This window comes from Lasiosphaeria miniovina (assembly GCF_030549165.1).
Source record: "Lasiosphaeria miniovina strain SMH2392-1A chromosome Unknown B0T26scaffold_5, whole genome shotgun sequence".
Classification (NCBI taxonomy): Eukaryota; Fungi; Ascomycota; class Sordariomycetes; order Sordariales; family Lasiosphaeriaceae; genus Lasiosphaeria; species Lasiosphaeria miniovina.
The window spans coordinates 2,790,564-2,815,880 of NW_026848224.1; the positions used below are offsets into that span (position 1 = coordinate 2,790,564).

The window sequence follows — 25,317 nt, forward strand, 5'->3', positions numbered from 1 at the left end:
ACGCCGCGCTGTGGGAGCAGTGGACGCAGCGCGATGCACCAGAGCTGACGGAGCGGCTTGCGGCTGCGCTGTGGCGGGCCGGCGCCGCGAGGTCGCTGGCCCCGCCGCACGACATGTTCATGAGCGGCGGCAACTACGTCGTGCACGATGCTGTCCTGCAGGTCGGCCTGCCGGCGTTTGAGTACCCGCGCGCTGACTTCCCGCCGGGGTTTAGGATCGTCGGTGTCCTCCCGCCTGTCACGCCGGCTGCGAAGAAACTGCTTTGGGGATGGTGGGGTGAGGATGTTGTTGCGGCGAAGAAGGATGGCAGGACGAGGAAGATTGTGGTTGTGGCGCAGGGCACGGTCGAGACGGAGCCGACGGAGCTGATCATTCCGACGCTGCAGATCCTGGCCGGCCGGGGCGTTGGAGACGATGGCGATGGCGATGGCGATGGCGATGGCGATGGGAACGAAATACTGACGATTGCGATCCTTGGATCGCGCGGTGCGCGGCTGGCGCCCGAGCACGTCCCGGCGAACGCGCGCGTGGTCGACTACCTGGCCTACGACGCCGTGCTGCCGTACGCCGACGTGTGGGTCCACAACGGCGGGTATGGCGCCACGATGCACGGCATCGCGCACGGCGTGCCCATGGTGATTGCCGGTGAGGGCCAGGACAAGCTCGAGAACGGCAGGCGCGTGGCGTGGAGCGGGCTCGGCGTCGACCTGGAGTGTGCGAGGCCGGCGAGGGACGCGCTGGCGGGAGCCATTGACGAGGTTCTACGCAATCCGACGTACAAGGAGGCGGCCAGGCGGATGCAGGAGACGGCTCGGAGCATGGATTGTTTCAAGGAGGTCGAGGACGAGATTCTGAAGCTCGCGGGACATGCTGGACATGCCAATGGCATTTAGACCTTATAGAAATTTCAGAGATACTTGTAAATTAGGTACGTGACTATATAGCCGCTTTGCGTCGTCGGCGAGATAAATACACGCAAGCACCAGGACTACGACACAGTGCCCCATGTCCATCTCTGGTCCCATTTGGTTGCGGCAGCAGCAATAAGCTCCACAGATCTTCTTCGTCCGGCGTTTGATCTCTGCGCAGCGGTCTTATAGAAAGCGAAAGCCCGATCTCGAAAACAATAATATCTCAGAAGCAATTTTTGAGGCAGACGCGGTACTCTTTATATCTTAACGTATTTGGCTATCCTTGGGTCTTGACCCCTTTCTTTCGCATTTCCTCCGTCCAAGCTTTTTCCAACACCGCCCCCATTTTCACCATTTCCCAGAGCTCAAGTCCATAGAGGTTACACAGGTTTATCCATGGGTGTCGGGTGTTTGACGTCCTTCGCCATCGAAGCAGTAATGCCGTTGAGGCCGAAATGTTGGCAATGTTAGCGATTGCAACAGTGATGGCGGCGGCGGCTGGGCCACGTCGGGCCAAAAAAAGGGCGCCATCTCTAATAACGGCCGCTACTGCCTTAGTGACGGCTGACACCTCGGCAGCAGGCAAGGCGACGGCGGTGGTGCACATTGCAGTAGCGACGGCTGCCATACAGGCAACTGGGTCGCTATACAGGCAGCTGGGTCGCTAATTTTCAGGCCATTATACGGTGGTAGGTCCGTTCTAGGAGCCAGGGCTTAGCATGGAGGGCGAGCTGTTACGCCTTGAGGCTTCTATTCCAGTTCAAAGACGTATTCCCGTATCGTTATAAGAGTCGTTGTTTGTACAAATGCCTCCAATGGTGCACCATATCACTAGATTTTTGATCACTGTATATGCTGTGCCTAATAACTCCGCCGATCCCAAGATAAATGACTGAGGACGCCTCGCTCACTTTGTACCGCGATGAGCCCGGATGGGAAGCATGTGAAGTCGATATAGAAGAAAGGGGATCGAAAGTGGACATCCATCCTCCTGTTCAATTTGGATAAAGGTTCCCCCTATCCCGTACTTGCCCCCGCAGTTATCCATCAATCAGAGGTGCACGATAAGGACGAGTCCACCCGCTACAGCCATATCTAGTCCATCGTTTGCAGGTTACTACTGTGCGTTTACGTACGGAGGCACATATGGTGATGGTATTGGTCAAGTGGCTGCATCAATCACGATAACAATCCGAGCCCTCCACGTTAGCAGATAGCCTGCCCGGCGGAACTCGTATAATAGTTTGATTCGGCCACGGCTGCCCCCAGACGGCCAACTTCAGCAAATCAAGCTCCAATTTGCTTCTTTGCACCTCTGTACGGTCGACTAATTTCTCATACTACCAAATACTGTCGACATTATGAATACTAAGGCGGCAAGCCATGAATTCGACCTGGTTATCACCAACGGCGTGTGTGTGACGGCAGGGGACGTCGCTCCCTACGATATCGGTATCAAAGACGGCAGAATACACCTCCTCGCACCGTCTGGCTCTCTCAATCGTGCCAACTCCGCCCGCATCATAGATGCCGAGGGCGCATATGTTACAGTCAGTCTCTTGCCATAGCCTGCGTCTCATTTCTCACACTCTCCAGATCTGACAGTGTTGCCGTTGCAGCCAGGGGGCGTTGATTGCCACGTCCATCTCGAAGAGCCTGCCCTTTTCGGCCGGGGTTCTTCTTCGGACACATATGAGACCGGTATGAACAAGCTTTGGTGCTAGTTGTGAACGATTCTAGACTAACACAGTCGATCCAACCATGGGATACAGGAACCCGATCTGCCATTGCCGGAGGCTGTACCACCATCGTTACCTTTGCACCACAGAACAAGGTAGAGCCATCCTTGCTCAAGGCCTTGGCAAACACGCACATCAAAGCCAGAGGAAACAGCTACTGCGATTACGGCTTCCATATCATGGTCGGAAACCCATCGGAACAAGCCCTGTCAGAGATGAAGACGCTCGTCGAAAACGAGGGCGTGACATCGATCAAGATCTACATGACGTACACTGCCCTTCAACTCCGCGACGACCAGATCCTCTCAGTTTTGCTTAAAGCCCGCCAAACCCGCATGCTGACCATGATCCACGCTGAAAACGGCGACGTGCTCAACTGGTTGACCGACCAACTCGAGTCGCAGAATCTCGTCGCCCCAAAGTTTCACTCTAGTTCGCGCCCACCAATCCTCGAGACCGAGGCAACCAACCGTGCCATTGCCCTGTCTTCTCTAATCTCCAACACTCCTATCCTCATAGTCCACGTCAGCGAGCCTGGTGCTACCCTGCGCATACGCCAGGCGCAGACCAACGGCCAGCCCATCTTTGCCGAGACCTGTCCGCAATACCTCTTCCTCACCCGCGACGACCTGGACGCCCCCGGCCTCGAGGGCGCCAAGTGCGTGTGCTCGCCGCCACCGCGCGACAAGGCATCCCAGGACGCCATCTGGACCGGGCTGAGCAACGGCACCTTTACCGTGCTGAGCTCAGACCACTGCCCGTTCAACTACGAAGACGCCGAGCGGGGCAAGAAGACGTGCATCACCGTAGCACACCCGGCGGGGCGGTTCCGCGAGATCCCCAACGGTATCCCTGGCGTCGAGACGCGGCTGCCGCTCGTGTTCTCGTCCGGCAGGCTGCCCCTGACCAAGTTCGTCGAGGTCTCGTCCACCGGCCCGGCCAAGCTCTACGGCCTGTACCCGCGCAAGGGCGCCCTGCTCCCCGGCGTGTCCGATGCCGACCTCGTCGTCTGGTATCCCGAGGCCCGACGCCCGGACATTGTAGTCAGCAATGCAATGCTCCACCACGCGACCGACTACACCCCCTACGAGGGCCGCGAGGTCGCCAACTGGCCGCGCTACACGGTGCTCCGCGGGAAAGTCGTCTGGGACAGGGATGATGGGGGTGTTCTGGGTCAGAAGACGTTTGGCCAGTTTGTCAAACGAGGGCCGAGCTTGCTGGGCCGGATTTGGGAAACAGTGGACGAGCAGGGCGAGTTTGACGTGGCGGGCCTCTAAAGCCAAATCTAACTCCAAGTTTGTCCTTATCTTCCATCAGCTTATTTGATAAGGGTGCTTGCAAAGTATCTTGATATCAGTAAATGAAGCGATGCTATCATGCCACCACTCCACGATCAACGCCTCCGTGCACACCGCTGATGCCGGCCATGGCGTTTGCTTGCTCTCGGTGGTATAACGCCGCACCAGGATGTGAATCACTTGTGCTTGGGGCGTTCGTAGTAAAGATTTAGGAGTGCCAGGTATAAACAAACAGAACACTACAAAATGGTCAGTTTCACACATTTATTGAATAGTTCAAACTTTTCTCCTCCCCTACCGGTATTGACCATTTCCGTCTACTGAAGTTATATCTGCACTAGTGGTTACATTACTAGATTCATTAGCGGCACCCCTGCGGCACCCCTGTTACCTATTTCCACTATTACATCACCGACGATCTAACTCCGGCCGCCGGCGGCGGTGATGGCCTCGTAGGCTACTTCAAACTCTTGTGTAGTGGTCGTCTTGATTTGACTGATTGACCGTCGTGTAGACGTGGCGGCTTGTAGTTTTTGGGGGTTAGGTTGGCGTGGTTGAGGTGTAGACGTTGGGAGTTGGATCCTATCTGAGTTTTTGAGTGCTCTCTAATCTACTCCAAGATAGTTTGGCCGAAACTCTCACCATGTAATCGACCATATCACCGACCATATCACCGGGCGCACTGCTAACATACACATCAACTACTGTAATTAGTATCGAGGACTCGGGGCTTGTGCAGCAGGTGTACGCCAGGATCACCACAGCTCAAGCTAAAGTAGCGGCAGCTCAGGACCATCCCTGCCTGTGGAAATTACTGAAGACAACATTCGGGAGGCGCACGTACTGTTGAGCCTCTGGCAATCATCCCGGTGTCCGACGGGCTGAGCAAACAGCTGTTAACACCCACGATAACTGGTAAAGACAGCTCGTACCAGTGTGGCAGATCCTTGAGATGACTCCTACCCCCAAACAACCATAAAAGGAGAATATAAAAACATACACGGAACACCGCCAAAAGCCCCATTCCGCTTGAATATTTACCGCAAGAAACATGAACATTTTCATTCCAACTTCAGCGCCAACTCGAACTCACCACTCCCGATATCAACCTCCATCATGTCCGCAACCCCACAACCCGCCTATGCCGGCGGCAGCAGCATGCAGGCCCCCATACAGGGAACCAACGAAACCAAATACCAAGCCTACGTGCGGTACCAGACCGACTTCACCAGCTGGGTCTGGGATACAGTCGCCTTGCTGCAGCGGACAGGCCTGCACAATTTCGCGTACGACCGTAGCAGCATCTACGACCTGGAAGCGGCGGTAGAGCGCATCGCCGACGCCCTCGACGACCCGCTGGCGATCCCGCTGGAGCGCATGCACTCGCTGCGGCGGGCGATCCTGCTGCTAAGCGAGGGCGTCGACTTCTTCCACCGCGACGTGCGCACGCGCGGCGGCAGCAGTAGTAGCAGCAGCAATGTGTCGGGTACGGGTCGCGCGCCGAGCCGCTGCGAGCTGCTTAAGATCCTCGACGAGCACGAGGCCGCCGTCCGCATCTTCCAGCGCATCTTCCACCACCTGCGCCACAGCCAGCGCACCGCGCTCGCCGAGCTCGAGGCCAAAGCCAAGCTGCAGCGTCACGAAGAGAGGTGGAGGGAAAGCCACCGACAGCGTCAGCTAGCGGCTAGTAGTGGTGATGGTGATAATAACAATGCGTCGGGGTCCTCGGGCGATGACGGCTGGTGGGATAGCGACGTCGAGGAAGACGACCTCAACTTTAACCCGTACGATGGCCTGGACAAGTTCCGCTTGGTCGTGACAGACGCTTGCGGCGCGGTATCCGTCACGGATCGAGCTTCATCTACGACTCCTTCAACCAGGGACATTCTGAGCAACTACTGATAGTTAGTTAGTGGTTCTGAGTTACTTCTCTTGTTGTTTGTAGGCTTGAATCGCAGAGATATGTAATATCAGAGCGAAGAAAAGGGAATGAAAAGGGGCCCGGGCATATTACCGTGAAAAAAACACGTAGCTCGTGTTTCCAGATTTTTTTCCAGGCCGTTTGCAGCTGTTTAGCACTAGAATTTGGGGTTGTTGAAACTCATGTAGCCGGTCTCCTAAATGCACTCCACCTCTCCTAGATTTCCGAGGTTTAGACTTAGCACGGTCCTTGGTGTTCCCTTGGGGGCTGTGATCAGAAAGGAATTGATTTCTAATCATGTAGATACTGATCTGGTTACCAGACTACCATATATCAAACTGTTTGCTATCATTTGAACTTGTCGAGTCCACGTGTCATCTTCGTTTATTCTTGATTTCTTTCTTAGTTAATGAGATTTCGCGATATCTCAGAAATCCTACCGGAAATCTCGGGTATGCCATTGTTCTGCAAGGCCCTGGAAGTCCGAAGGAAATAATTTCAGATTTGGCCAAAGAAGTCATGACGATCAACTCGCGAACGGCGAGAAAAACAGGCTAGTTAGAACATACAACCCTGACGTGTCGCTGATTTCGGCAGAGGAAATTTGAATCATTGTGGCGTCTTTTGGCTTCCACAAGGCTTGCAAAGCAAGGGCCGCCCCAGGTCGGAATGTCAGCCAATCGATCGCTGTGCTGCCAGTTCGGTCTTGTGGGAAAGGCTCGGATCGCAGCCATTTTAGCGGCGGACCCCTTCGCCTCTATCGATCAGTGCTATCTGCTCTCGGCCGGAAGCTAGTGGCGTCTGTCGACTAGCCACCAATCGTGACTCCCGTTCGAGGCTGCTGTCCTTTGGCGTTGCCACGCGAGAGAATTTTTTGCGTCAATATGCATTTGTTGATCTCCGCAAGCAGCAAAAACTACCCACCAGGCATTACTGTGGCGTCTTCCATTCCTAGAAACATGATGGCGCCACCCTCCGATTTCGAGACTGGCGGAATGTCAACAAACGAAAACGGCTAGACGCTAGTTGCAATAGCACATTAACTGCTCCAGCTTCTAGACGCAGACCCAGTCTAATTGACATCGTCACGGCTGAACTCCGTGGCAACTGAAGTGGGGAGGCCACGTACGTCAACTCTTGGGCATCCGCTAGATGCATTGTCGCCGCGTCGCGAGGCTAGAAATTTCGGCGCCGAGAGCCTAGAACGGCTGTTGCTAAGAGGGTGGATATAGAATGTAGGCCGCTGCTTGCAAGAAGCATGAAAGCCCAACGGGACCGGTCTCGACGGAGACCTGCGGGGCATCACCCTGCGTCTAGCCTGCAGTATCTGACGTCGACGCCATTCCCTGATTTGTTGCCTGTATTGGAGGGTGGTGTGTAAGACGGAGATTTGGAGGCGTTGCTAAAAGTTTGCTGCGGGTCCTTTTGCACATGGCAGAGCACCGTCCCTTTGAGGGTTGTCTCGCTACGCCGTGTTTTCGACCCCAAACCACCTGCGAGTAGCTAGGTGGTTGCACTGCATCTTCGAAACACGGACGTAAAAGCTGATAACTACCTTAACCCGTCCGATTTTGAGACCCACTGGGAGGGCCTTGTCTTAGCGCAGCGAGTGGCTTCCGGCCGAAACTCGAGCTTCAGTGGCGCGATGCTCCGGAGGCTGTGAGTCAGGGGCAGCTGACGTAAAGCACCTCGCGTAGAGTCTCAGTTCCATCGCGGAGATGTCCAAGGCGTCGGCATATCGGCGGGAGCGAGACCGATGTGGGAGGTTTCCAAGAAGTAGGGGCTAAAATGGTCCTTCAAAATCCTGATCTGCAGGTAATATGCAGGAGCCAAAGACAGCGCCAGACACTGGGTCACACAGCCATGTCTAGCCCCAAAAGGCCAAAAAGACATCTGCACGTAAGGTCAATCTCACTCACACACAAACGCATTCGTGGACTGGCATGCGCGCGCATCAACACTGATGCGTACTGTACTCGGAGCTTGGAATGCCAACCCAGTCAGCTGAACTTGTTATCCACACGAGGAGAATTGACTTCGGACGGCGGGAAACTAGAGGACCGAGCCCTGTCAGTAGACCGGGCTGGGCGACTGGAAGAGTGGGCTAGAAGGTCGCGGACAGACAGCTCAGCTCCAACCACACGGAGGCTAGCCCGCGTCTAGACTCGGCCCAAGCGAGTCAACCAGACCCCTTAACTAAAGGCACGAGAGAAAAACAACTCAGCGCTGTGGGGTTCGACGCCGACGCCTGCTCGCCTGAGCTTAGCTCGCCGGATGCGAGTTCCCATGTCGCCTGATGGCACGGGGAGATGCGCCACTGCCACGAGGCGGCGCGAGACAGGGTTTTCCGTTTGCCCCTTTTGAAGACAGGATCGGCACACCGTGGGCGCCCACCACGGAGGTTTCTCCGTATATATGTCAGACCTGCGAACTTCCACCCTCAGACAGCAGTCGGACTTGCACAAAACCCTCGCTGGCGACATTTGTATTCGACTTATCAGCTTCTCAAACATATTTCATCTGTTGTTCCAGAGCACCGGCAAGATGCTTCCCCCAAATAGCCTTATTCTGATTACTGGAGCGACGGGCCATATTGGCTCATGCACGCTGCTGCACCTGCTCAGGGCGGGACACCGCGTCCGCGCTGCAGTGCGGTCGGAAGCGAAGATTGTTGCAGTATTGGCGCGGCCGCAAATACAGGCGCTCAATCTCGGATCCCGACTCACCTTTACAGTCGTTCCAGACATCACAGCCGCCGGGGCGTACGACAATGCCGTGCAGGGCGTCACACACATCATCCACATCGCATCGCCGCTGGCCACCAGCGGCGTGCCCCCGGACCAGCACGATGCCTACTACATCCAACCGGCGGTGCGCGGGACAATGAGCATGCTCGAGGCTGCCAACTTTGGCGGCACAGTCCGCCGCGTCGTCATCACCAGCTCCTTTGTCGCCCTGGTGCCCGTGGCGGAGATGGAGGGGGCCAAGAAGCGAGACCGTCGGCGGCCCGTGACGCCGAACGACCGCATCCCGTTTATCAAGGGCCCGTACCACTCCGAGTTCGCGGCGTACGCGGCGTCCAAGGTAGCGTCCCTGCGGGCGGCCGAGGAGTGGATGGAGCGGGAGGGGCCGGCGTTCGACGTGGTGTACCTGCACCCGGGGTTCGTGCTGGGGCGCAACGACGCGGCGACGACGCACGCGCAGGCGATGCAGGGCACCAACTCGGCGGTGCTGGCGCTGCTGCTGGGCAAGAAGTTTGGGCCGTACGCGGGGGCGACGGTGCACGCCGACGACGTGGCGCGGGCGCACGTGGCATCGCTGGACGCGGCCGTGCTGGGCAACCAGAGCTACATCCTCAGCCAGCCGACGCGGTGGAACGACGCGCGCAAGATCGCCGAGCGCGAGTTCGCCGACGCCTTCAAGACCAAGGCCCTCGTCAAGGGCGGCAGCGTCGCCACAATGCAGCTGCCTATCGACACCAGCCTGACTGTCGAGACGTTTAGCTTCACCTTTGCTTCCTACGAGGAGCAGGTCAAGAGTGTCGTCAGCCACTACCTGGAGCTGCGCGCGCGGAGGATGTCGGGCGTGCACATGGTCGCGCCGAACTCGCACTCGCACTCGCATTCGCACTCGCACGCGGTTCCGACAAAACAGGACGTCGTTGTGAGCGTGACGGCGATTGCGTGTTGATCGCGATTAATTCCCTGGGAAAACATCAAAAACGGAGGGGGGTTTGTTTGTATTTTAGTTTTTATTTTCTGAACGATTTTCTTTGGTTTGGCGTCCACGACGCTCGTGAAGTACCTTTTAAGGGTCTGTTGTCGGGGTTTGGGCAGGTCATGCTAGGTCGGCACCGCCTGAAAGAACAGAATCGCTCCATCCAGAGCGTGAGCCAATTAGAAGCTCGGCAGGAACAAGAAGTTTGTATATTAGGATATCGAGATACCCAGGCTTCGTCAGGAATCCACCTTTCCCTCTTTCTCACTCCAATTGCTTGATGAGACTACATGTAACTAGGGTGCTAAAATGATATTGAATGAGAGGTTCTTGTCTTGATAGTTTCTTGCTCTCCTATTTGTCTGGGACTGGCTCTCCGGTGACGTCTGCTGCCTCTGGGCTACTGCCCCGGAACTCGCATAATCCGTTATCCCGATACCCCCGGGTGGCAAGCCCAGTGCCTGTCCTGATAAGATAAGATAGTCGCGCCAAAACTTTGGACGCCACCGTACGCCAAACTGGCAGGCACCAAGATTCAAGGCCCGCGAGCACCTCGCAACATTCGGCGCAACCCCCCACCACCACACATTATGGCTCGCCTTGACGAGCTGCGCTTCGATCCCGCGAGCCTCAACAAGGCGAGCGCTGCGGGCTATTCGTCGTCCGAGTCGGATGGCGGCGAAGAAGACGAGTACTTAATGCCGTCGCGCAATCCACACGACAGCGAGTTCGCCGACCACAATCCCCGGAAGCGCCGCCGCACCGCCCGCGACGCGAAAGAGAGCGCCGCCCTGGGCATTTTTGGCTCGGAAAGTGAGGATGAAGGTCCCGGAACTCGGTGGAAGCGCAAGAACCTCCGCAACAAGGGCGTCAGCTTCATATCGTCTGCCAACAACAAAGCGCGAGCCTCAGACGAAGACGAGGATGAAGACATGGGCAAACAAGACGAAGACGACGAAGAAGACGACAATGATGACGAGCGGCCGCAAATGAAAGCCGCTGCCACGGATGAGGACTACGACGACGACGACGACGAAGAAGATGAGGAGGTCGGCGGTGTTGGTTTGGGGTTTGGGGCCGCCACCGCTGGAGCCGCAGCAGCTGCTGCTGCCACTGCCGCCGCCGCGACACAGGGCTTGGGCTGGGCACCTGCGAACAAGCAACAAACACTCCCTCGGGACCTGCAACCTCCGCAAAAACCGTTCGCCAAGTCGACATTTGACAGCAGCAACCCTTTGGGCAAAGGCTTCACGCCAATGTCGGCACGCGTACCTATCCTCTTGGTCAGAGATGACGAACCAACAACACCCCGGGCGCCGATGCCTAGCGCCTTCAGGCCGGGCAAGGGAGGGAAGACCAAGATCAATACCGGTTCTTTTGGCGCCCGCATGATGGCCAAGATGGGCTATGTTGAGGGGAAGGGCCTCGGAAAGGAGGGCCAGGGCCGAAACATCATCATTGAAGCCAACCTACGGCCGCAGGGTATCGGCCTCGGCGCTGTCAAGGAGAAAACCGACCAAGAGAAGCTGGAGGAGAAACGACAGGCCCGTCTGCGTGGTGAGGTGGTGGTAGACTCTGACGAGGAAGAAAAGAAGAGAAAGGCTGCTCGCAGAAGGAAGGCCTTGGGCGGTGGTGTCAGCAGCGGTCCGGCCAGTGGCGCGAGCACCCCGCGACGCCAGAAGCCAAAGTACATCACCATGGATGAGGTGAAGAAGGCGGCCCCGGGCCTCAAGATCCCTGATGCCTTCACGCCAATACTGGATATGACTGGGCCGGGAAAGAGAATGCTCACGTCGTCGTCCGGGCTCATGACGCCCACTGGAGGAACTGCGCCGGCAGAGTCGGCCGAGGCAGCCGAGTCTCGGAAGCTCACCAGACGTGCCCAGAACGACTTCATGGCAATTCTGGAGGAGTGGAAAAACCTGCAAGAACGCAAAGCCTACCTCGACTTGCAGCTTCAACAAGAACAACAGGAACTTGAGGAGCTCACTACGAGTCTGCACGGCAACAGGTCCGTCACGGCGGCTTGCGAAGAGATTTGTCAGCCGATGGAGAGCGGAGAACTCGACAAGAAGGCCGACCTTGAATACCAACTGGGACGTATCATTTCCGGTCTGAAAGCCGCTAGCGACAGCTTGTCCGACCGCATGCTACCTGAGATCAAAGAAGAGCTGGCCTCACTAGCCGTTGCAGCTATCAACCCCACCTTCGTGGAATATCTCCCGCTCTGGAAACCTCTTGAAGAACCTAAACCGAGCTTTGTCGACGGTCTGGTATCTATCAGAGGTCTGCTTGGCCTTGGCCTTGACCAGCCCGTGAAGAAGTCTCGTCGTAAGATAATGGCAACTCCATTCGACACCATGATGTACAGGAACTGGCTTCCAGCTGCTGCGAGTGCCGTTCGGGAGTGGAACGTACGAGAGCCTGATCGGCTGATTGCGGTCTTCCAGGCATGGGATAAGCTCATGCCTGCCTTTGTTCGCACACAGTTTCTGGAGCAGGACGTCGTTCGCAAACTAGAAGAAGCCGTGCAGAAGTGGCAACCCAAGAATAAGCATACCCACAACCTTCCTCATGGCTGGATTTTCCCCTGGCTACCCTTCCTCCCCTCGACGCAGCTTGACCCCAAGGCTTCGGTTGGTCTTGTTGCCGACGTGAGACGCAAGTTTCGCCAACTAATCAGTGTCTGGGAGTTTGACCGCGGTGTTATTCCTGGCCTGAAGCAATGGAAGGCGCTCTGGTGCCAGAGTAGCGACCAGTGGGCGCCGCTAGTCGTGAACGATGTCCTGCCCAGCATGGCCAAGTATATGAAAGCCAACTTCCGGGTTGATCCCCAAGACCAAGAGCCTTACATCGGTATGCTCGAGGGCAGCTTCAAGTGGCTTGATATCATCTCGCCTCGGATGATTGGCGAGGTTATGGTCTTGCAGGTATTCCCCATGTGGCACGAAGCGTTATACCACTGGCTCCTACTCGACGACGCAAACTACGAGGAAATCGGGCAGTGGTTTCAGTGGTGGAAAGAAGATGTCTTTCCCGACGAGATCAAAGCCCTCCCGTCCATTGCCGCCGAGTTCGAGAAAGGCACCGCCCTGATTGAGCGAGCTCTAGATCTTGGCGACCTAGCAAAGTTGGAGCTCAAGGCACCGGAGAAGGGACCGGCCCTTCAAACATCAAGATTACCCTCTCGCCGCGAAAGACACCACCACAAGGAGCGAACACGTCACGATACTCGACAACTGCCTGCTAAGCAAGCAGAGGAGGTTTCATTCAAGCAGATGATTGAAGACTTTTGTCAGGAGAGCGATCTTCAATTCATTCCCGAGCGCAAAAAGGTTCGCGCCGAAGGCCCGTTATACAGAATTACTGCGCGCGGAGATGGCAAAGGCGGTGTCTTGATTTACTTCAAGGGTGAAGTTCTCTTTGTTGAGACGAAAACGGGTGCTCCAGTCGAGATTCGCCGCGACCGGGAAAGCGACCTGGGAGTGTTGGTGGAAATGGCATCCTGACTGCCCGGGCTTCCAGTCTCTGTCTGACAGAGAGGGTGCGGTAGTAATTATGGTACAATGATACAGGACAGTGGTATCGAAACAATTTAGGGAGCCGCAGGAGAACAAAATTGCTTCAATGTCAATTCTTCCCGAACCTCCAAAGTGCCCTACATACCCGATCGGGTTGGCAACTCGATAAATGCAGGCAGTCGATGGCGCCCTCTGCTTATCATGGCATCTGGTCGGGAAGCTCGCACTATTTCTATTCTTGTCTCCGCGAGATCCGGTGACGGTCGCATTGCTTGAGCTTGATATTGATTGCCTTCACGAAAAGCCCCGGGCATGCTTCATGATGGCGCAGACCGCCCGCCCTCGGTCCTTGCCGTATCTGCGAGCGATCATACCCAAATTTCTAGCAAGATTCAGAGCAATTTCTAGACCGGACGCTGTGGCCGGCGAATCAGTCATCTTGTATATCGACTGAGCGAGGCAGACGATCTCCCAAGCCAGCCTTACGGCCTTGAGCCCGACTCGATCCGTGCGTGAGGCAAAGAATGAGACGAACACGGACTTGAACCAATTTTGCGGGTTAATTCCACGGCCTATGCGGTCGATGGCTCATCCACAGAGCGGCCACGCGTGGGCCGCCGTTCCCCAAAAAGCCCTCCTTCTCCAATCCTTCATGCCTACCCACTGTCGAGATTGGGGAAGGTGACCTCATCTGTGCAACAGCCCAACGTGAGCCCCTTAACCCTGTTTGAGCTTATTTGGCTCGCTTATTATGCCACGCCGTGACAGGCGAGATGCAAGGAGATTGGCGAAGTCATTTGCTAGCTGCGGTGGGGGGGCGTGCCAGCGAGTCGTCCCCTCATCTATTCCTGATATCTTTGTATATTAAGAGGCCACCCCAGCATTCTGTCTTCGACCCTGCCAACACCATAGCGGCCTTGACTACCCTCCCACCCAGCACGCTATTTTCCTGCTTCCTCCTGGTCGAGTGTGCTGCCATCTCATCTCGACATTGTTTGATTTTATCTCGCGACATCAAGCCTTTCCGACGCCCAGAGCCAACCGCTGCCACACCCCGGGCGCTCTGCATATTAACGCCGCTGATATGCCGACCTTTGACTACCTCCAGGGAGGCCACGCCGCTTGGTTTCCTGGCGCGGGCGTGGGATTTTAATTGCGGCCCAGTCGTCTGCTGCTCTGGTTTGGGCTCTGACCCCCTTTTAAAATACCCGTCGTGGCCGTCGTGACCAGGGAGGTGGTATCGCCAAGATCCTGTGCCCAGTATCCATCGTTGGCGCTGGTCACCAGTCCCTTCCGTCAGGGTCGTCGCAGGCAACAGTGTTGAAGGATGTGGTGCTCCTCTCCTTCCCCTTTGTCGTCTGTCTTATCGTCGTGTGCTACGCGCTGCCATGCACGCTGTCCTGCGTTGGATGGCTCGACATGAGGCTTACGCTGCGGCATGTCTCGATCAGGAAGCTCCATGTCGCCATGTCCTGGACAGAGGGTGGGCTACGTGCCCTGCGCTGCGCCGGACTGGCATCGGAGCGGGCCTCCTGGTGCCTTCGGCCGCCCTTCCCGCCTGGCAGAGCCCTCGTCGTACTAGCCATAGAGCACCGGCGTCTCAATCTGACAGCATGAAAAGGAATAGGTTGTGACAAAGTGGTCACGCTCTCGTTTCCTGGCGAGCGTGGCTCACAGGATGGTGCGAGATCGACTGCGATCGTGACTATAAAGATCGCCAAGGGCCTGTTGTGATGTCAAGTGTCTCAAACGACTCTTCACCAGCAGTTGCCTTAGCTTGCCGTTCTTCCCAGCCCCCCCCCCCCCCCCCCCCCCCCCCGATTTTAAACAACTCTTGACGAACCCTAGATCATTCCGGTACCATGGTTGGCCTTTGGAGATTTTCGCTCCTTGCAGGGATCGTCGCGTTCACCCCTGTTCTGACCGCACCCCTGGACAAACTGTCACCGGAGATCATCCCGGGCAAGTATATTGTCACGCTCAAGCCGGGCGTCTCGCTGTCAGACATCGATGCCCACTTGATCTGGGTCACCGATGTGCACTCTCGGAGCCTGTCACGCCGCGACAGCAAAGGCGTCGAGAATGTCTACAGCATCCGCGACTTTAACGCGTACGCGGGGTCCTTCGATGCCGCCACCATCAGTGAGATCCAGAGGAGCGACCAGGTTTGTTGAAGTCCAACACTGATACGAAGACAATTCGGAAACCGCGCTGACTCGTGATTAGGTCGCTGCCGTAGAGCCCGACAAGGTCTGGCGGCTCTACGACGACGTCGGCAGCCTGGCCACGCAGAAAGGGGCCCCTTGGGGCCTCGGCAGCATCTCGCACAAGAAGCCCAACTTCACAGATTACGTCTATGATTCGGCGGCAGGCCAAGGCACGTATGCGTACATCGTAGACACTGGTATCAGGACGACCCACGTCGAGTTTGAGGGCCGCGCCCAGCTCGGATACAACGCCTACCCGGGCTCCGACTTTGTCGACAACTACGGCCACGGAACGCACACGGCCGGCACCATCGGCTCCAGGGCCTACGGCGTCGCCAAGAAGAGCACTCTCATCTCGGTCAAGGTGTTTGACACCGGATCTGTAAGTCGGCAGTAATATTCGCCACTGCTGGCCCAAGTACTCCTACTAACAACCTTCCCAACAACAGTCAACCACGGCCATCGTGCTTGACGGGTACACGTGGGCAGTCAAAAACATCACCGCGTCCGGGCGGGCCGACACGTCAGTGATCAGCATGTCGCTAGGCGGGCCGTATTCGGAGGCGTTCAACACGGCGGTGCACAACGCGTTCGCCGACGGGGTGCTGTCGGTGGTGGCCGCCGGCAACGACGGAGTCGACGCCAACAGCACTAGCCCGGCGTCAGCGCCCGACGCCATCACGGTCGGGGCCATCGACGTGACCAACACGCGGGCGTACTGGAGCAATTTCGGCGCCCTCGTTGACATCTTCGCGCCCGGCGTCAACGTGCTCTCGTGCTGGAACGAGAACGACACCGACTCGCTCGAGGAGGACGGCACCTCCATGGCCACCCCTCACATCGCCGGCCTCGTCCTCTACCTCAAGAGCGTCGACAAGGCCGCCAACGCCAAGGCCGCTGCCATCACAGCCAAGATCAAGAGCCTGGCTACCAAGGGCGTCGTGCAGAGCGCTGGCACCGGCAGCCCCAACATGATTGCCTACAATGGAAACGGGCTCTGATGTCACGGGCCGGGTAGCATTGTGGTTTGGCATGGAGCCCAAGTTCAGTTCTTTGCCAATTTACCCCAGTTTAGGGGTTGTTAAGCTATAGACTTTGTTCTCACCTCGTGGCTTTGGCGTGTGTTCCTCATTCTCCGGTGGGAGTATAGCAGAGAATAGAGTCGATTGCTTCAAACATTTTCATCATCCAAGTACCTACCTACGGTACTAGACATGGCATCGGGACTCGGATAGCCCGTGTGAGGGGTTAGCTACATGTAGGTGCGTAAATGGCCCGCCACTCTATCGACCAGCATGCTACCTTACACGAGGCCCATTGCAACTGCCGAAGGTCAGCGGCTTTGGCGGCTATGAGTCGCTCCCCCACCCCCCATTGTCCGTTCTCAAGCCTGTGGCGAGATTTTGAGTGTTTCGCGCAGCATGACGTAAAGCTGAGATCGTCACGACAAATTAGTACAGCGCCATGGAGATAATCGACGAGGGGCAGACGCTTGAGAAGATGCAATGGGTGATAGTAGGTTCAAACCCCAAACACCGGCCATAGATGAAGAGGGAACAAACAAAAGCAAGTCAGCTGCTAACACGAAAACCAATTACCAGGTCGGAGGGTCTCTGGGCGGATTGGCCGCCGGAATTGCACTGAAGGCACTGGGCTACGACACCACGATCTTGGAGAGAAACCCGACGCCCTTGCTGCACGACCAAGGAGCTGGTATAGTGGCGGGGGGAGACTCGCTCGAGTTTTTCGAGAGATACAACCGCTGCAAACAGCCTATCGCAGTCCGCTCAATAAGGAGGCAGTACCTAGACCGGGAGGGCAACATTGTTCACCAAATAGAGTCGGAACAGGACATGAGCTCCTGGGATTTAACCTACCACGTCATGCGCGCAAACTACGACGGCACCGCCAGCGCCTACTGCGACGTCCCGCCGCCAGACCCAGCCCACGGCAAGACCGCCCACTACCACGACCGCACCGTGACCGCCATAGAAGAACTCACCGGAGGCAGCGGGATCCGTGTCTCGTGGCATCAAACCAGTGACCCGTCCACGACCGGCTCCCTGACCACGGACCGCGTCATCGGCGCCGACGGGCCGAGCTCGACGGTGCGCTCCCTCTTCGCCCCGAACGTGCAGCGCACCTACGCCGGCTACTGCGCGCTGCGCGGCACCGTGCCCGAGGGCGAAGCCACCGCCGCGACGCGTGCAGTCTTCTCCGAGCGCTTCACCTTCTACCACGGGCCGGGCGTGCAGATCCTCGCCTACCTGATCCCAGGCGTCAACGGCACCGTCGAGCCGGGCCACCGCCTCATCAACTTCGTCTACTACACCAACTTCCCCGCGGGGTCTCCCGAGCTGGACGCCATCCTCACCGACCGCCTCGGCCGCCGCCGCACCATCACCATGCCGCCGGGCATGACGGACCCGGCAGCGTGGGAGCGGCAGCGCGACATCGCGCGCGCCGTGCTCCCGCCGCCCTTCGCCGAGGTCGTGTGCAAGGCGGCGCGGCCGTTCGTGCAGGCGGTCACCGACGTGCTGAGCCCCGAGCACGAGTTTGCGGGCGGCAAGGTCGTGCTGATCGGCGACGCCATCGCGGGCTTCCGCCCCCACACGGTCGCGTCGACGGCCCAGGCCGCCCTCGACGCCATGCTCTACGCCGACTACGTGGCCGGCCGCATTGGCCGCGCCGAGTGGAAGCGCGAGACCATGGGATATGCGCGATACATCCAGCGCCGGGGTGTGGATATGGGCACCCGCAGCCAGCACTTGCGCCTGCCCCTGAGCGAGTACATCCGCGACCGCGACGTCGCGTCGACGCCGCGGCGCGATGAGGTGTATCCCGAGTGGGCTACCGCGGTGGATCTGGAGTGATGTACGACGTGATGGATGGGATTCGTGCTTCCTGATTATTGCCACTAACACTGCGACCTACTTCAGAAGCCTCCGCGTTGCCTTGGTCTAATCACGCTGAACTAGCTACTAGGTCAGATTAATCAATTACATGACCATCCTAAAATCCGGCTCCCGGTCGTCGCCCTGGCCCGTGTACTTGTCGTATTTTCCGTCCGCCTTGTCGCTGTTGATTTTGGCGCAGTAGAGGACGTTGGCAAGGATCCTATCGATTCGTGGTAATTGATTAGCCCCTGGAAAGCCCCTGGAAAGCCTTGCCCTAGTCTCCGTCGTCCACTTAGGCCAAAACTCACAAGAACCAGCCGCCAATCAGCAGCCCCAGGACAACCGAATGGCCGCGATGAAACAGCGTGCCGTCGGCATCGGGATAGAGAAAGACAGATAGGATGCCGCCGCAGTTGGCGACGGCCAGCTGCAGCGCGGCGGCCGTCGCGCCCTTGTAGTGCCCGGCCGAGTTGTTGGACAGCCACGCCAGCACGGGCGGCACGCTGCTGTAGATGCCCGTGGCCATCAGGAAGGTCATGCCGTACTTGACGCGCGGGTAGTTGGGCACGTTGGCAATGACGGCGTACCCGACGATGGCCACGGGCATGGTCCCGAGCATCACGGTGCCCCGCAGCTTGAGGCGGTCCGAGACGAAGGCGACGGCGACTAGAGAACAGTTGTTGGTGTCATAGCTTTCGGTATTTAGACAAGCCGGGCTCGGGCTCGATCAAGATTGCCCGTCATCGGGGAGGACTGACGAGGCCAGACTCACGCGTGGTGCACGCTGCAACAGCGTAGGGGATCACGGACCACAGCTGGGCCTCGGCCGTGTATCCGAGCCCGGCAATGATGGTGGGAAGCTAACAGTTGTTATTTGTGGGACCGTGTCTCTTGCGCTCGTTTGAACTCACAAACAGCCCAAACGAGTAGATGGCGGAGAGGAGACCAAAGTAGGCGCCCGCTGTCAGCCACGTCTGGGGGCTCGGATAGCCCTGCCCATCTCGCCCAGCGAGAACCGTTCCTCACTAGCAGACGGTTAGTCGCTGCTTAGGCTCAGCGGTTAGTGTCTCAGAGGTCTAAGGTTACCTCTCCTTGGTTCCAGTCCCGTGCTCAACTCCCCTCAGCCGCTGTAGGCCAACGCTGCGCTCTTACTCGGACAAGAACCGCACCGAGGCGATGTTTTTGGGCAGCACGAGAAAGGTAACGGCAGCGACCACGACAGTCTAACAGAAGGCTAGTCAGAGAAAGGCCATCGAAAGATTTCGCCGTTGTCTTGAAGAGTGACACAAAGGCAAGGCACTCACAAACAGGCCTTCAATCACGAAAATCCATCGCCACGACGAGAGACCTCCGCGGGTCCCTATCTCGGCCAGTACCCGCGCCAGAAGCCCTGTTTTGTTAGTGTCAAAGGCAGTCTCAGACCCACAATGAGGTTGCCTTACCCCCAAATGCCCCAGACAGCGACGTGGCCGTGTATAGCACGCCGATTCTCAACGCAAGCTCGGCTCGCGTGTAGATGGTGGAGAGGTACAGAACCTGAACATGAAGGAAGTCAGAAATAATAACAATGCAAAAACAGCCTCATCAATGGCAATGGAGATATGAAGTTTCATGGGGGAAATCACCATCCCGGGAAACAAGCCTCCCTCAGCGAGGCCAAGAATCGCGCGCAGACCAATGAACTGGGGAAAGTTGTGGATCAGGCCGAGGCAAATGCACACGACGCCCCAGGCAAACGTCAACAGTGCCATCCATATCTGGGGCGTGACGCACTTCAGCACTAGGTTGCTGGGCACCTCGCTGCGGAGCACGTCGACAGTGCCCAAGTCAGCTGCCTAAACGTGTACAGCATGACTGGATTGACAGAGAGCAGACAGGACGCACGCAGCAATGTAGAGCGGGTAGAAGGCGGCCAGGCCCTGGCTGTACTGGCGGTTGGTCATGCCGAGGTCTGCCTCGAGGTGGTACAGCTTCGCGTTGCCCACGTTGGTGCGGTCGAGGAACGAGCACAGCACGAGCAGGATCAGCACGGGCAGGATCCGGAGGTCCAGCTTGCGTAGGAGTCGCTTGGTGGTGGTGCTGTCATTGCGCAACTCTTCGCTGGCTGCCGCGTGGGTGGACTCGAGGTCGTTGGATACGTGCCGGGCGCCGACGGGAGAGACGTCTCCCTTCTCGGACGCTTGGGCAGTCGACATGGTTTACTGGCTGCCGCTGGGCTGTCGATTTTGCTTTTCGCCTTGGTTTCTCGTGATAATTAGTTCCCACCACTGCTCAAACTCGTTCGCCACGCCAGGCCAAGATTCGCGGACCGAGTGATAATTACTACCGGACTAACCATCTAGAAATACTTGAGGAGTACCAAGCATACCCCCTGTTTTCTTCCACTCTCTCTCAAGCTTCATCCCCCAGGCCTACTCGGCACTTCAGATGCGAATCACTGAACGCAACTTCGTAGGCCTACGAGTAAGATTCTGGCCCCCAACATGAGGATAATAATCTGTGTTCCTCTGCCCCATTCCACCCCCCCACTGCCGGTGAGCGGCCGGTGTGGTTTAGATACCGCGACTGCATTAAACCGCCGTAACTGGTGTGGCATAATACTGTAGTACAACACAACCGTCGACCCTCGTCCCATGGGCCAACGCTGTTTTATTCGGTAGTTGCACTCATTCTTGCAACCCGCAGCCCCCTCGAGTATGGCTGCCTGACGAAAAGCATACAGCAATTTCGTCCCTCGTAAAACAGACCTATCGCGTGCCTATGTTGCACTGCTTTAACCACAAATTTGGCTTGCTCATTTCAGTAACACATCGGCCCTGATGACATGCATGTTAACTATGCTGGCGGGTCAAGAGGGTGACTGGGAAGACAAGGAGCTTCATGGGAAAAAAGGATATCGAGACAGTTGCCAGGTAATGAGGCACGAGAAAGAGCAGATTGATAGATATGGGAAAATGAATCTTGGTTCTATTAGTATTATATTAATTGGAAATGTTGTGACTGGTGTCAGATTCCTACGTATTTCTGTGAGATACCTCAGCAACTGCTTCAAGACGAGACAAGTTGTGCTCCGCCCGAATCGTGTGCCCGCTCTCCGTCGACACCGACAAGGGCAAGGGTCAAGCTCGCGTCCCTAAATAAGGAGTTTGTTGCTTCCATTATTATTTACATGATTTTGAGGTTGGCCAGGTACGATATCCAAGGTTAAACCTGAATTTAATAGACATACCTAACAGCTTGTGTCGCGGAGTCGAGAGACAGGAGTCGAACATGAGGAAGCGCCATCAGTGGAAGGGGGTGTAGTGTTTGGCATTCCGCCCGCCCAAAAAGCTCAAGAAGCAAGGGCAATGAGTTCTTCACGCACATTGGAATTTCCTGGCAACTCGTCAGCCCCTGTCATCGTCAGTCACGTGATATCACAGGCATGTGGCAAGGGAGACGGCGACAGGAGACGAGACCCCTGCTGAGGCCAAAATCATCCTCAATTGTCAATGTGAATTGCACTGCTCTGTGATTATAAGCTTCGACCACCTGAGACCCAGCAGGAAAGCGCTCCGCAAGACCAAGGGCACAAAATCGGGCCGAGATTCCTGCATCTGCGTCTCTTCAAACTGGAAATATGTGAAAGCCCCCTTTGACCAACCCGCAATGCTTTTCGATCGAGAAGCCAATGTCGTAATACCAAGCCATGAGCTACTACTTCATGATATTGGCAAACTCTTGGTCTAACAGACACGCGTTAGCAAGGGGTCGCTGACATGCTGAAAGAACGGAGCAGCTCACAATCGATATGTCCGTCGCCGTTCTTATCGGCCAACTGGATCATCTCGTCAAGCTCGGCGTCGGTCAAGTTCTCTCCCAGCGATCTAAGCACGTTGCGCAGCTCTTCGGACGAGATGGTGCCGCTGCCGTCCTTGTCAAACACCCTGAAGGCGTTGAGAAGCTCCTGCTCCGTGTCGGTCTCCTTGACGGTCTGCGACATGAGGCTGAGGAACTCTGCGAGGGCGGTTAGCCCCGTCATCCGGTCACAGAAAGCAAACATCAGACGAACCGTCAAAGCAGATGACCCCGTCCTTATTAAGATCCGCCTCGTTGACAATATCCTGCAACTCGGAGTCGCTGGGGTTTAGGCCTAGCTCCTTCATGACCTTGCCCAACTCGTCGGCGGTGATGTCGCCTAGTGCGGGCAGCGAGGGTTAGTTGGGGCAAACTAGGTGTCGATCGCACGGCTGCTGGGGAGAGACAAATGAATCGGGATTTGCAACCCGAGGCTCTATCGCCAAGCACGGCATGGCCGTATCCGGGCAAGGGTCACGCATCGCAGATGTAATTATTTCACTCACCAGTGCCATCCTTGTCCTAGACGACGAGACATACATTAGCAAAGCGTGGGCAGCAGCAGCGTGGGCAGCAGCAGCGATCGCATCAGACGACCAGGGTGCAGTGTTTATGATTGCGAGTTCGGGCGACATACAAAGATGTCGAAGACCTCCTTGAACTGGGCGACTTGGTCGGGGCTGAGCGCCGGGGCGGGGGCTTTAGTGGCCTAAATCCAACAGAGCTGTCAGCGGCACCTTCAGGCGGTTTTCTCCGCCTTTACCCAGCGCCAAAGAGCCGATCGCCATGGCGTGCGGGCAACAGCAGCCGCAGCCGTAGCCGCAGCACAGCGACCGCGACGCTGGCATGGGCCATGGAGGGCAGAACGGGGCAGTGCAAGCTGACTGACCATGGCGGTGGGGGCAAATGCTGGGTAGTGGTAGCGCTTTGGTGGTGTCTTGCCGAGCGGGTGTGGTGGTCCTGCCGCGGTTGATGAGGAGGAAAATGTCAGAGTTAAACCTTAAGGCTCGATGAGGGGGAGGGGCAATCGTGCCTTGCGGCACGTGCCCCGCTTGGCCGCCAGGCCAGCAGCTGGTGCTTGTCGCGGCAATCTGTCCGATCTGCGACACCAACCAGGTTTCAGGCCCGCCAGATGATTCGCCCGTGATTGCCGAGGCTCAGCCGTTATCTTCAATCTCTTCAACCCTAACCCTTGAAATGTCATGATGACTTATCCGTAGGACTCCATAGCTTCTGAAATATGTGCTCAAAATCCTCGTTTGTACCTGCCTCACCTTCGGAGCTCCGGACTTATTCGAACAAGCACTAGAGTCAAAGCTGAATAAAGACAGAGAGGTTTGGTTGCGGGCAGCAAAATAGGGTTGTCCGCCAGCACACACTACTTTTTGATGGCAGAAGTTAAAATGAGCTTCACGACTGTAAGATTTTCGGGAATTCTGTTCTTTTGACGATGTCCGACGAGGCATAACCCTTTGTTTATCAATACTCTCTGAGCCCTCGATCAACGTAAGGTTCGCCGAATTTCTCCATTGCCGTTCTCACGAGGGTTTGTGTCGCCTGGATTTGAGCCACTCTGAGCCACACTTCAAGCCACAGTCGGCATGGATCCCTCAAACCACGCATGTCCCTTCATTCCTTACTTTTCAGCCCTTTTTTCGTACTTCCGGACTTCCGGACTTCCGAATGCCCTCTTTTCTGCCGTGCTTCGTGCGGCTGACTAATCTTGCTGAACGGTGTTTCTTTTGTCCTTTTTCTTGAGTATAAGAAGGCTTTCATTTGTGTATCACTAGACCTGATTTATTAACCAGAAAATTCCATGGGCTGCCAACGTCGATCACGTGCAACAGTTTGCAATCATGATTGGACTAGGAACCCTCTCCGGGTTTCTTGCGGAAATCGTTGAGAATATTCTTGACGGGCTGTGCACTCACCACGTCCGCCACTCCCAAGACTAAGTTAGGTGGGGGAGTAAGCGAACGCCACTGATCCAGAACATTCTAGATAAGCGAGGAACACAACCAACCCTCTTATATAAAAAGCCCATAACTCAACCAATTCTTTTCCAATTCTCTTCATCTTCAATTCGTTTTATTCTTCTCTTGACAATGGTTTCATATACAGAAGAAGACCTCCGCAAGGCTTGCGAGGAAGCCGTCAGAACACATCGATTACGCAAAGTCGCGCGAAAATGGAACGTTCCACCCTCCACCCTTTATGGCCGTCTACATGGCTCCCTACCTCGAAATGTTGCTCATCAAGATGAGCAAAGGCTTATACAGACCCAAGAGAATCGTTTAGTCGAATGGATTCTTCTTCAACAAGATTTAGGATTGCCCCCTACACATGCACAGATCAGGGAGCTTGCACGCCGTATTCTAGCTGAAAGGGGGGACTCCTTACCACTTGGAAAGGGGTGGTGCCGTGCCTTTCTTAACCGCAATCGAATTTTGAAGACTCAGAGGGCCAAGAGAGTCGATTCGGTCCGCGTCAACTGCGCTACAGAGTCAACAATTTGACCTTGGTTCAACCATTTCCAAACACCAGCTATCAAGGCGATTAAGCCAGAGAATCGCTGGAACAAGGACGAATCTGGTATTATGGAAGGCAGAGGAACCAACGGCCTTGTCATTGGAAGCCGTGCCTTTAAGGCGCTTCAAAAAAAACAGCCTGGAACCCGCACTTGGACCACTTTGTCGAATGCATCTCAGCAGCTGGCCGTTGCCTTCCTCCTTTGGTCATTTTTAAGGGGAAAAGCGTTCAACAACAATGGTTTCCTTTGGATATGAAGCCATTTCAGGATTGGTTCTTTACAGCAACTGAGAAAGGATGGACTACCGATGAGACAAGCCTCAAATGGTTAAAAAATGTGTTCATTCCTCTCACCAAGCCAGCAAACTCCTCTGAGAAACGACTCCTTGTTATTGATGGCCATGGCAGCCACACAACTGCCGATTATATGTGGGAGGCATTCACAAACAATATTCACATTATTTATCTGCCTCCCCATACTTCCCATGTCCTCCAACCCCTAGATTTGGCCATATTTGGCCCCCTAAAACGACTTTATCGCAGACGGCTTGAGGACCTTCTTGCTAACGCCTTTGACGACTCTTCTGTAGCCGGAAAACGTGCGTTTCTGGAATGCTACCAGATTTCACGCACAGAGGCAATTACTAAGAGTAATGCTAAGTCAGGATGGAAGGCATCAGGCCTTTGGCCCTTGAATGTCAACAAACCGCTAAGAAGCCCACTCCTCCTCAAGAATTCTA

General features: G+C 56.2%; 10 protein-coding genes across 10 annotated transcripts; 7 read left to right on the forward strand and 3 right to left on the reverse strand.

The window, feature by feature from the left end:
- Window positions 1–30: 30 nt before the first annotated feature.
- B0T26DRAFT_716791 (uncharacterized protein) lies at window positions 31–944 on the forward strand. The gene has a single exon (XM_060442291.1). The coding sequence runs from the start codon at window positions 114–116 to the stop codon at window positions 891–893; it is 780 nt and encodes a 259-aa protein (XP_060294540.1). The 5' UTR covers window positions 31–113; the 3' UTR covers window positions 894–944.
- A 1,147-nt stretch (window positions 945–2,091) lies between these two features.
- On the forward strand, window positions 2,092–4,048 carry B0T26DRAFT_813350 (D-hydantoinase). The gene is made up of 3 exons (XM_060447331.1): window positions 2,092–2,461; window positions 2,531–2,612; window positions 2,684–4,048. The coding sequence occupies exons 1-3, from the start codon at window positions 2,273–2,275 to the stop codon at window positions 3,925–3,927; spliced, it is 1,515 nt and encodes a 504-aa protein (XP_060294541.1). The 5' UTR covers window positions 2,092–2,272; the 3' UTR covers window positions 3,928–4,048.
- Window positions 4,049–5,064: 1,016 nt separating this feature from the next.
- Window positions 5,065–5,850, forward strand: B0T26DRAFT_753359 (uncharacterized protein; the record flags this gene model as incomplete). Its single annotated transcript, XM_060445668.1, has 1 exon — window positions 5,065–5,850. One exon carries the CDS (start codon window positions 5,065–5,067, stop codon window positions 5,848–5,850), a length of 786 nt encoding a protein of 261 aa, XP_060294542.1.
- Window positions 5,851–8,413: 2,563 nt separating this feature from the next.
- Window positions 8,414–9,559, forward strand: B0T26DRAFT_753360 (uncharacterized protein; the record flags this gene model as incomplete). The annotated part of the gene is made up of 1 exon (XM_060445669.1): window positions 8,414–9,559. One exon carries the CDS (start codon window positions 8,414–8,416, stop codon window positions 9,557–9,559), a length of 1,146 nt encoding a protein of 381 aa, XP_060294543.1.
- A 23-nt stretch (window positions 9,560–9,582) lies between these two features.
- B0T26DRAFT_649287 (GC-rich sequence DNA-binding factor-like protein-domain-containing protein) lies at window positions 9,583–13,095 on the forward strand (the record flags this gene model as incomplete). Its single annotated transcript, XM_060438072.1, has 2 exons — window positions 9,583–9,669; window positions 10,195–13,095. Coding segments are annotated over 2 exons (2,988 nt in total), but the record flags the coding sequence as incomplete, so codon positions are not given.
- A 1,874-nt stretch (window positions 13,096–14,969) lies between these two features.
- B0T26DRAFT_753362 (subtilisin-like proteinase Mp1) lies at window positions 14,970–16,315 on the forward strand (the record flags this gene model as incomplete). Its single annotated transcript, XM_060445670.1, has 3 exons — window positions 14,970–15,272; window positions 15,334–15,696; window positions 15,764–16,315. 3 exons carry the CDS (start codon window positions 14,970–14,972, stop codon window positions 16,313–16,315), a joined length of 1,218 nt encoding a protein of 405 aa, XP_060294545.1.
- A 463-nt stretch (window positions 16,316–16,778) lies between these two features.
- Window positions 16,779–18,187, forward strand: B0T26DRAFT_742031 (uncharacterized protein; the record flags this gene model as incomplete). Its single annotated transcript, XM_060444052.1, has 2 exons — window positions 16,779–16,829; window positions 16,916–18,187. The coding sequence occupies 2 exons, from the start codon at window positions 16,779–16,781 to the stop codon at window positions 18,185–18,187; spliced, it is 1,323 nt and encodes a 440-aa protein (XP_060294546.1).
- On the reverse strand, window positions 17,839–20,406 carry B0T26DRAFT_873448 (major facilitator superfamily domain-containing protein; the record flags this gene model as incomplete). Its single annotated transcript, XM_060447990.1, has 9 exons — window positions 17,839–18,431; window positions 18,520–18,877; window positions 18,984–19,071; window positions 19,123–19,203; window positions 19,381–19,434; window positions 19,516–19,601; window positions 19,654–19,747; window positions 19,837–20,011; window positions 20,096–20,406. The coding sequence occupies 9 exons, from the start codon at window positions 20,404–20,406 to the stop codon at window positions 18,314–18,316; spliced, it is 1,365 nt and encodes a 454-aa protein (XP_060294547.1). The 3' UTR covers window positions 17,839–18,313.
- Window positions 20,407–20,431: 25 nt separating this feature from the next.
- On the reverse strand, window positions 20,432–21,162 carry B0T26DRAFT_716806 (uncharacterized protein). Its single transcript, XM_060442292.1, has one exon. The coding sequence runs from the start codon at window positions 20,844–20,846 to the stop codon at window positions 20,646–20,648; it is 201 nt and encodes a 66-aa protein (XP_060294548.1). The 5' UTR covers window positions 20,847–21,162; the 3' UTR covers window positions 20,432–20,645.
- Window positions 21,163–21,688: 526 nt separating this feature from the next.
- Window positions 21,689–23,173, reverse strand: B0T26DRAFT_832678 (uncharacterized protein). The gene is made up of 6 exons (XM_060447483.1): window positions 22,938–23,173; window positions 22,686–22,757; window positions 22,555–22,570; window positions 22,263–22,388; window positions 21,995–22,207; window positions 21,689–21,936 (listed from the first exon to the last, which is right to left on the reverse strand). The coding sequence occupies exons 1-6, from the start codon at window positions 22,938–22,940 to the stop codon at window positions 21,908–21,910; spliced, it is 459 nt and encodes a 152-aa protein (XP_060294549.1). The 5' UTR covers window positions 22,941–23,173; the 3' UTR covers window positions 21,689–21,907.
- Between the last annotated feature and the right edge of the window lie 2,144 nt (window positions 23,174–25,317).

Bases quoted from the DNA above. Each gene is read 5' to 3' on its own strand.
- B0T26DRAFT_716791 (XM_060442291.1), top strand. From the start codon at position 114: ATGTTCATGAGCGGCGGCAACTACGTCGTGCACGATGCTGTCCTGCAG.
- B0T26DRAFT_813350 (XM_060447331.1), top strand. From the start codon at position 2,273: ATGAATACTAAGGCGGCAAGCCATGAATTCGACCTGGTTATCACCAAC. The intron at 2,462-2,530 runs GTCAGTCTCTTG...TTGCCGTTGCAG, and splicing joins CCGAGGGCGCATATGTTACA to CCAGGGGGCGTTGATTGCCA. The intron at 2,613-2,683 runs GTATGAACAAGC...CATGGGATACAG, and splicing joins TTCGGACACATATGAGACCG to GAACCCGATCTGCCATTGCC.
- B0T26DRAFT_716806 (XM_060442292.1), bottom strand. From the start codon at position 20,846: ATGGGACGAGGGTCGACGGTTGTGTTGTACTACAGTATTATGCCACAC.
- B0T26DRAFT_832678 (XM_060447483.1), bottom strand. The intron at 22,208-22,262 runs GTTCGTCTGATG...CCGCCCTCGCAG, and splicing joins CGGGGTCATCTGCTTTGACG to AGTTCCTCAGCCTCATGTCG. The intron at 21,937-21,994 runs GTGAGCTGCTCC...CGTGTCTGTTAG, and splicing joins CGGCGACGGACATATCGATT to ACCAAGAGTTTGCCAATATC.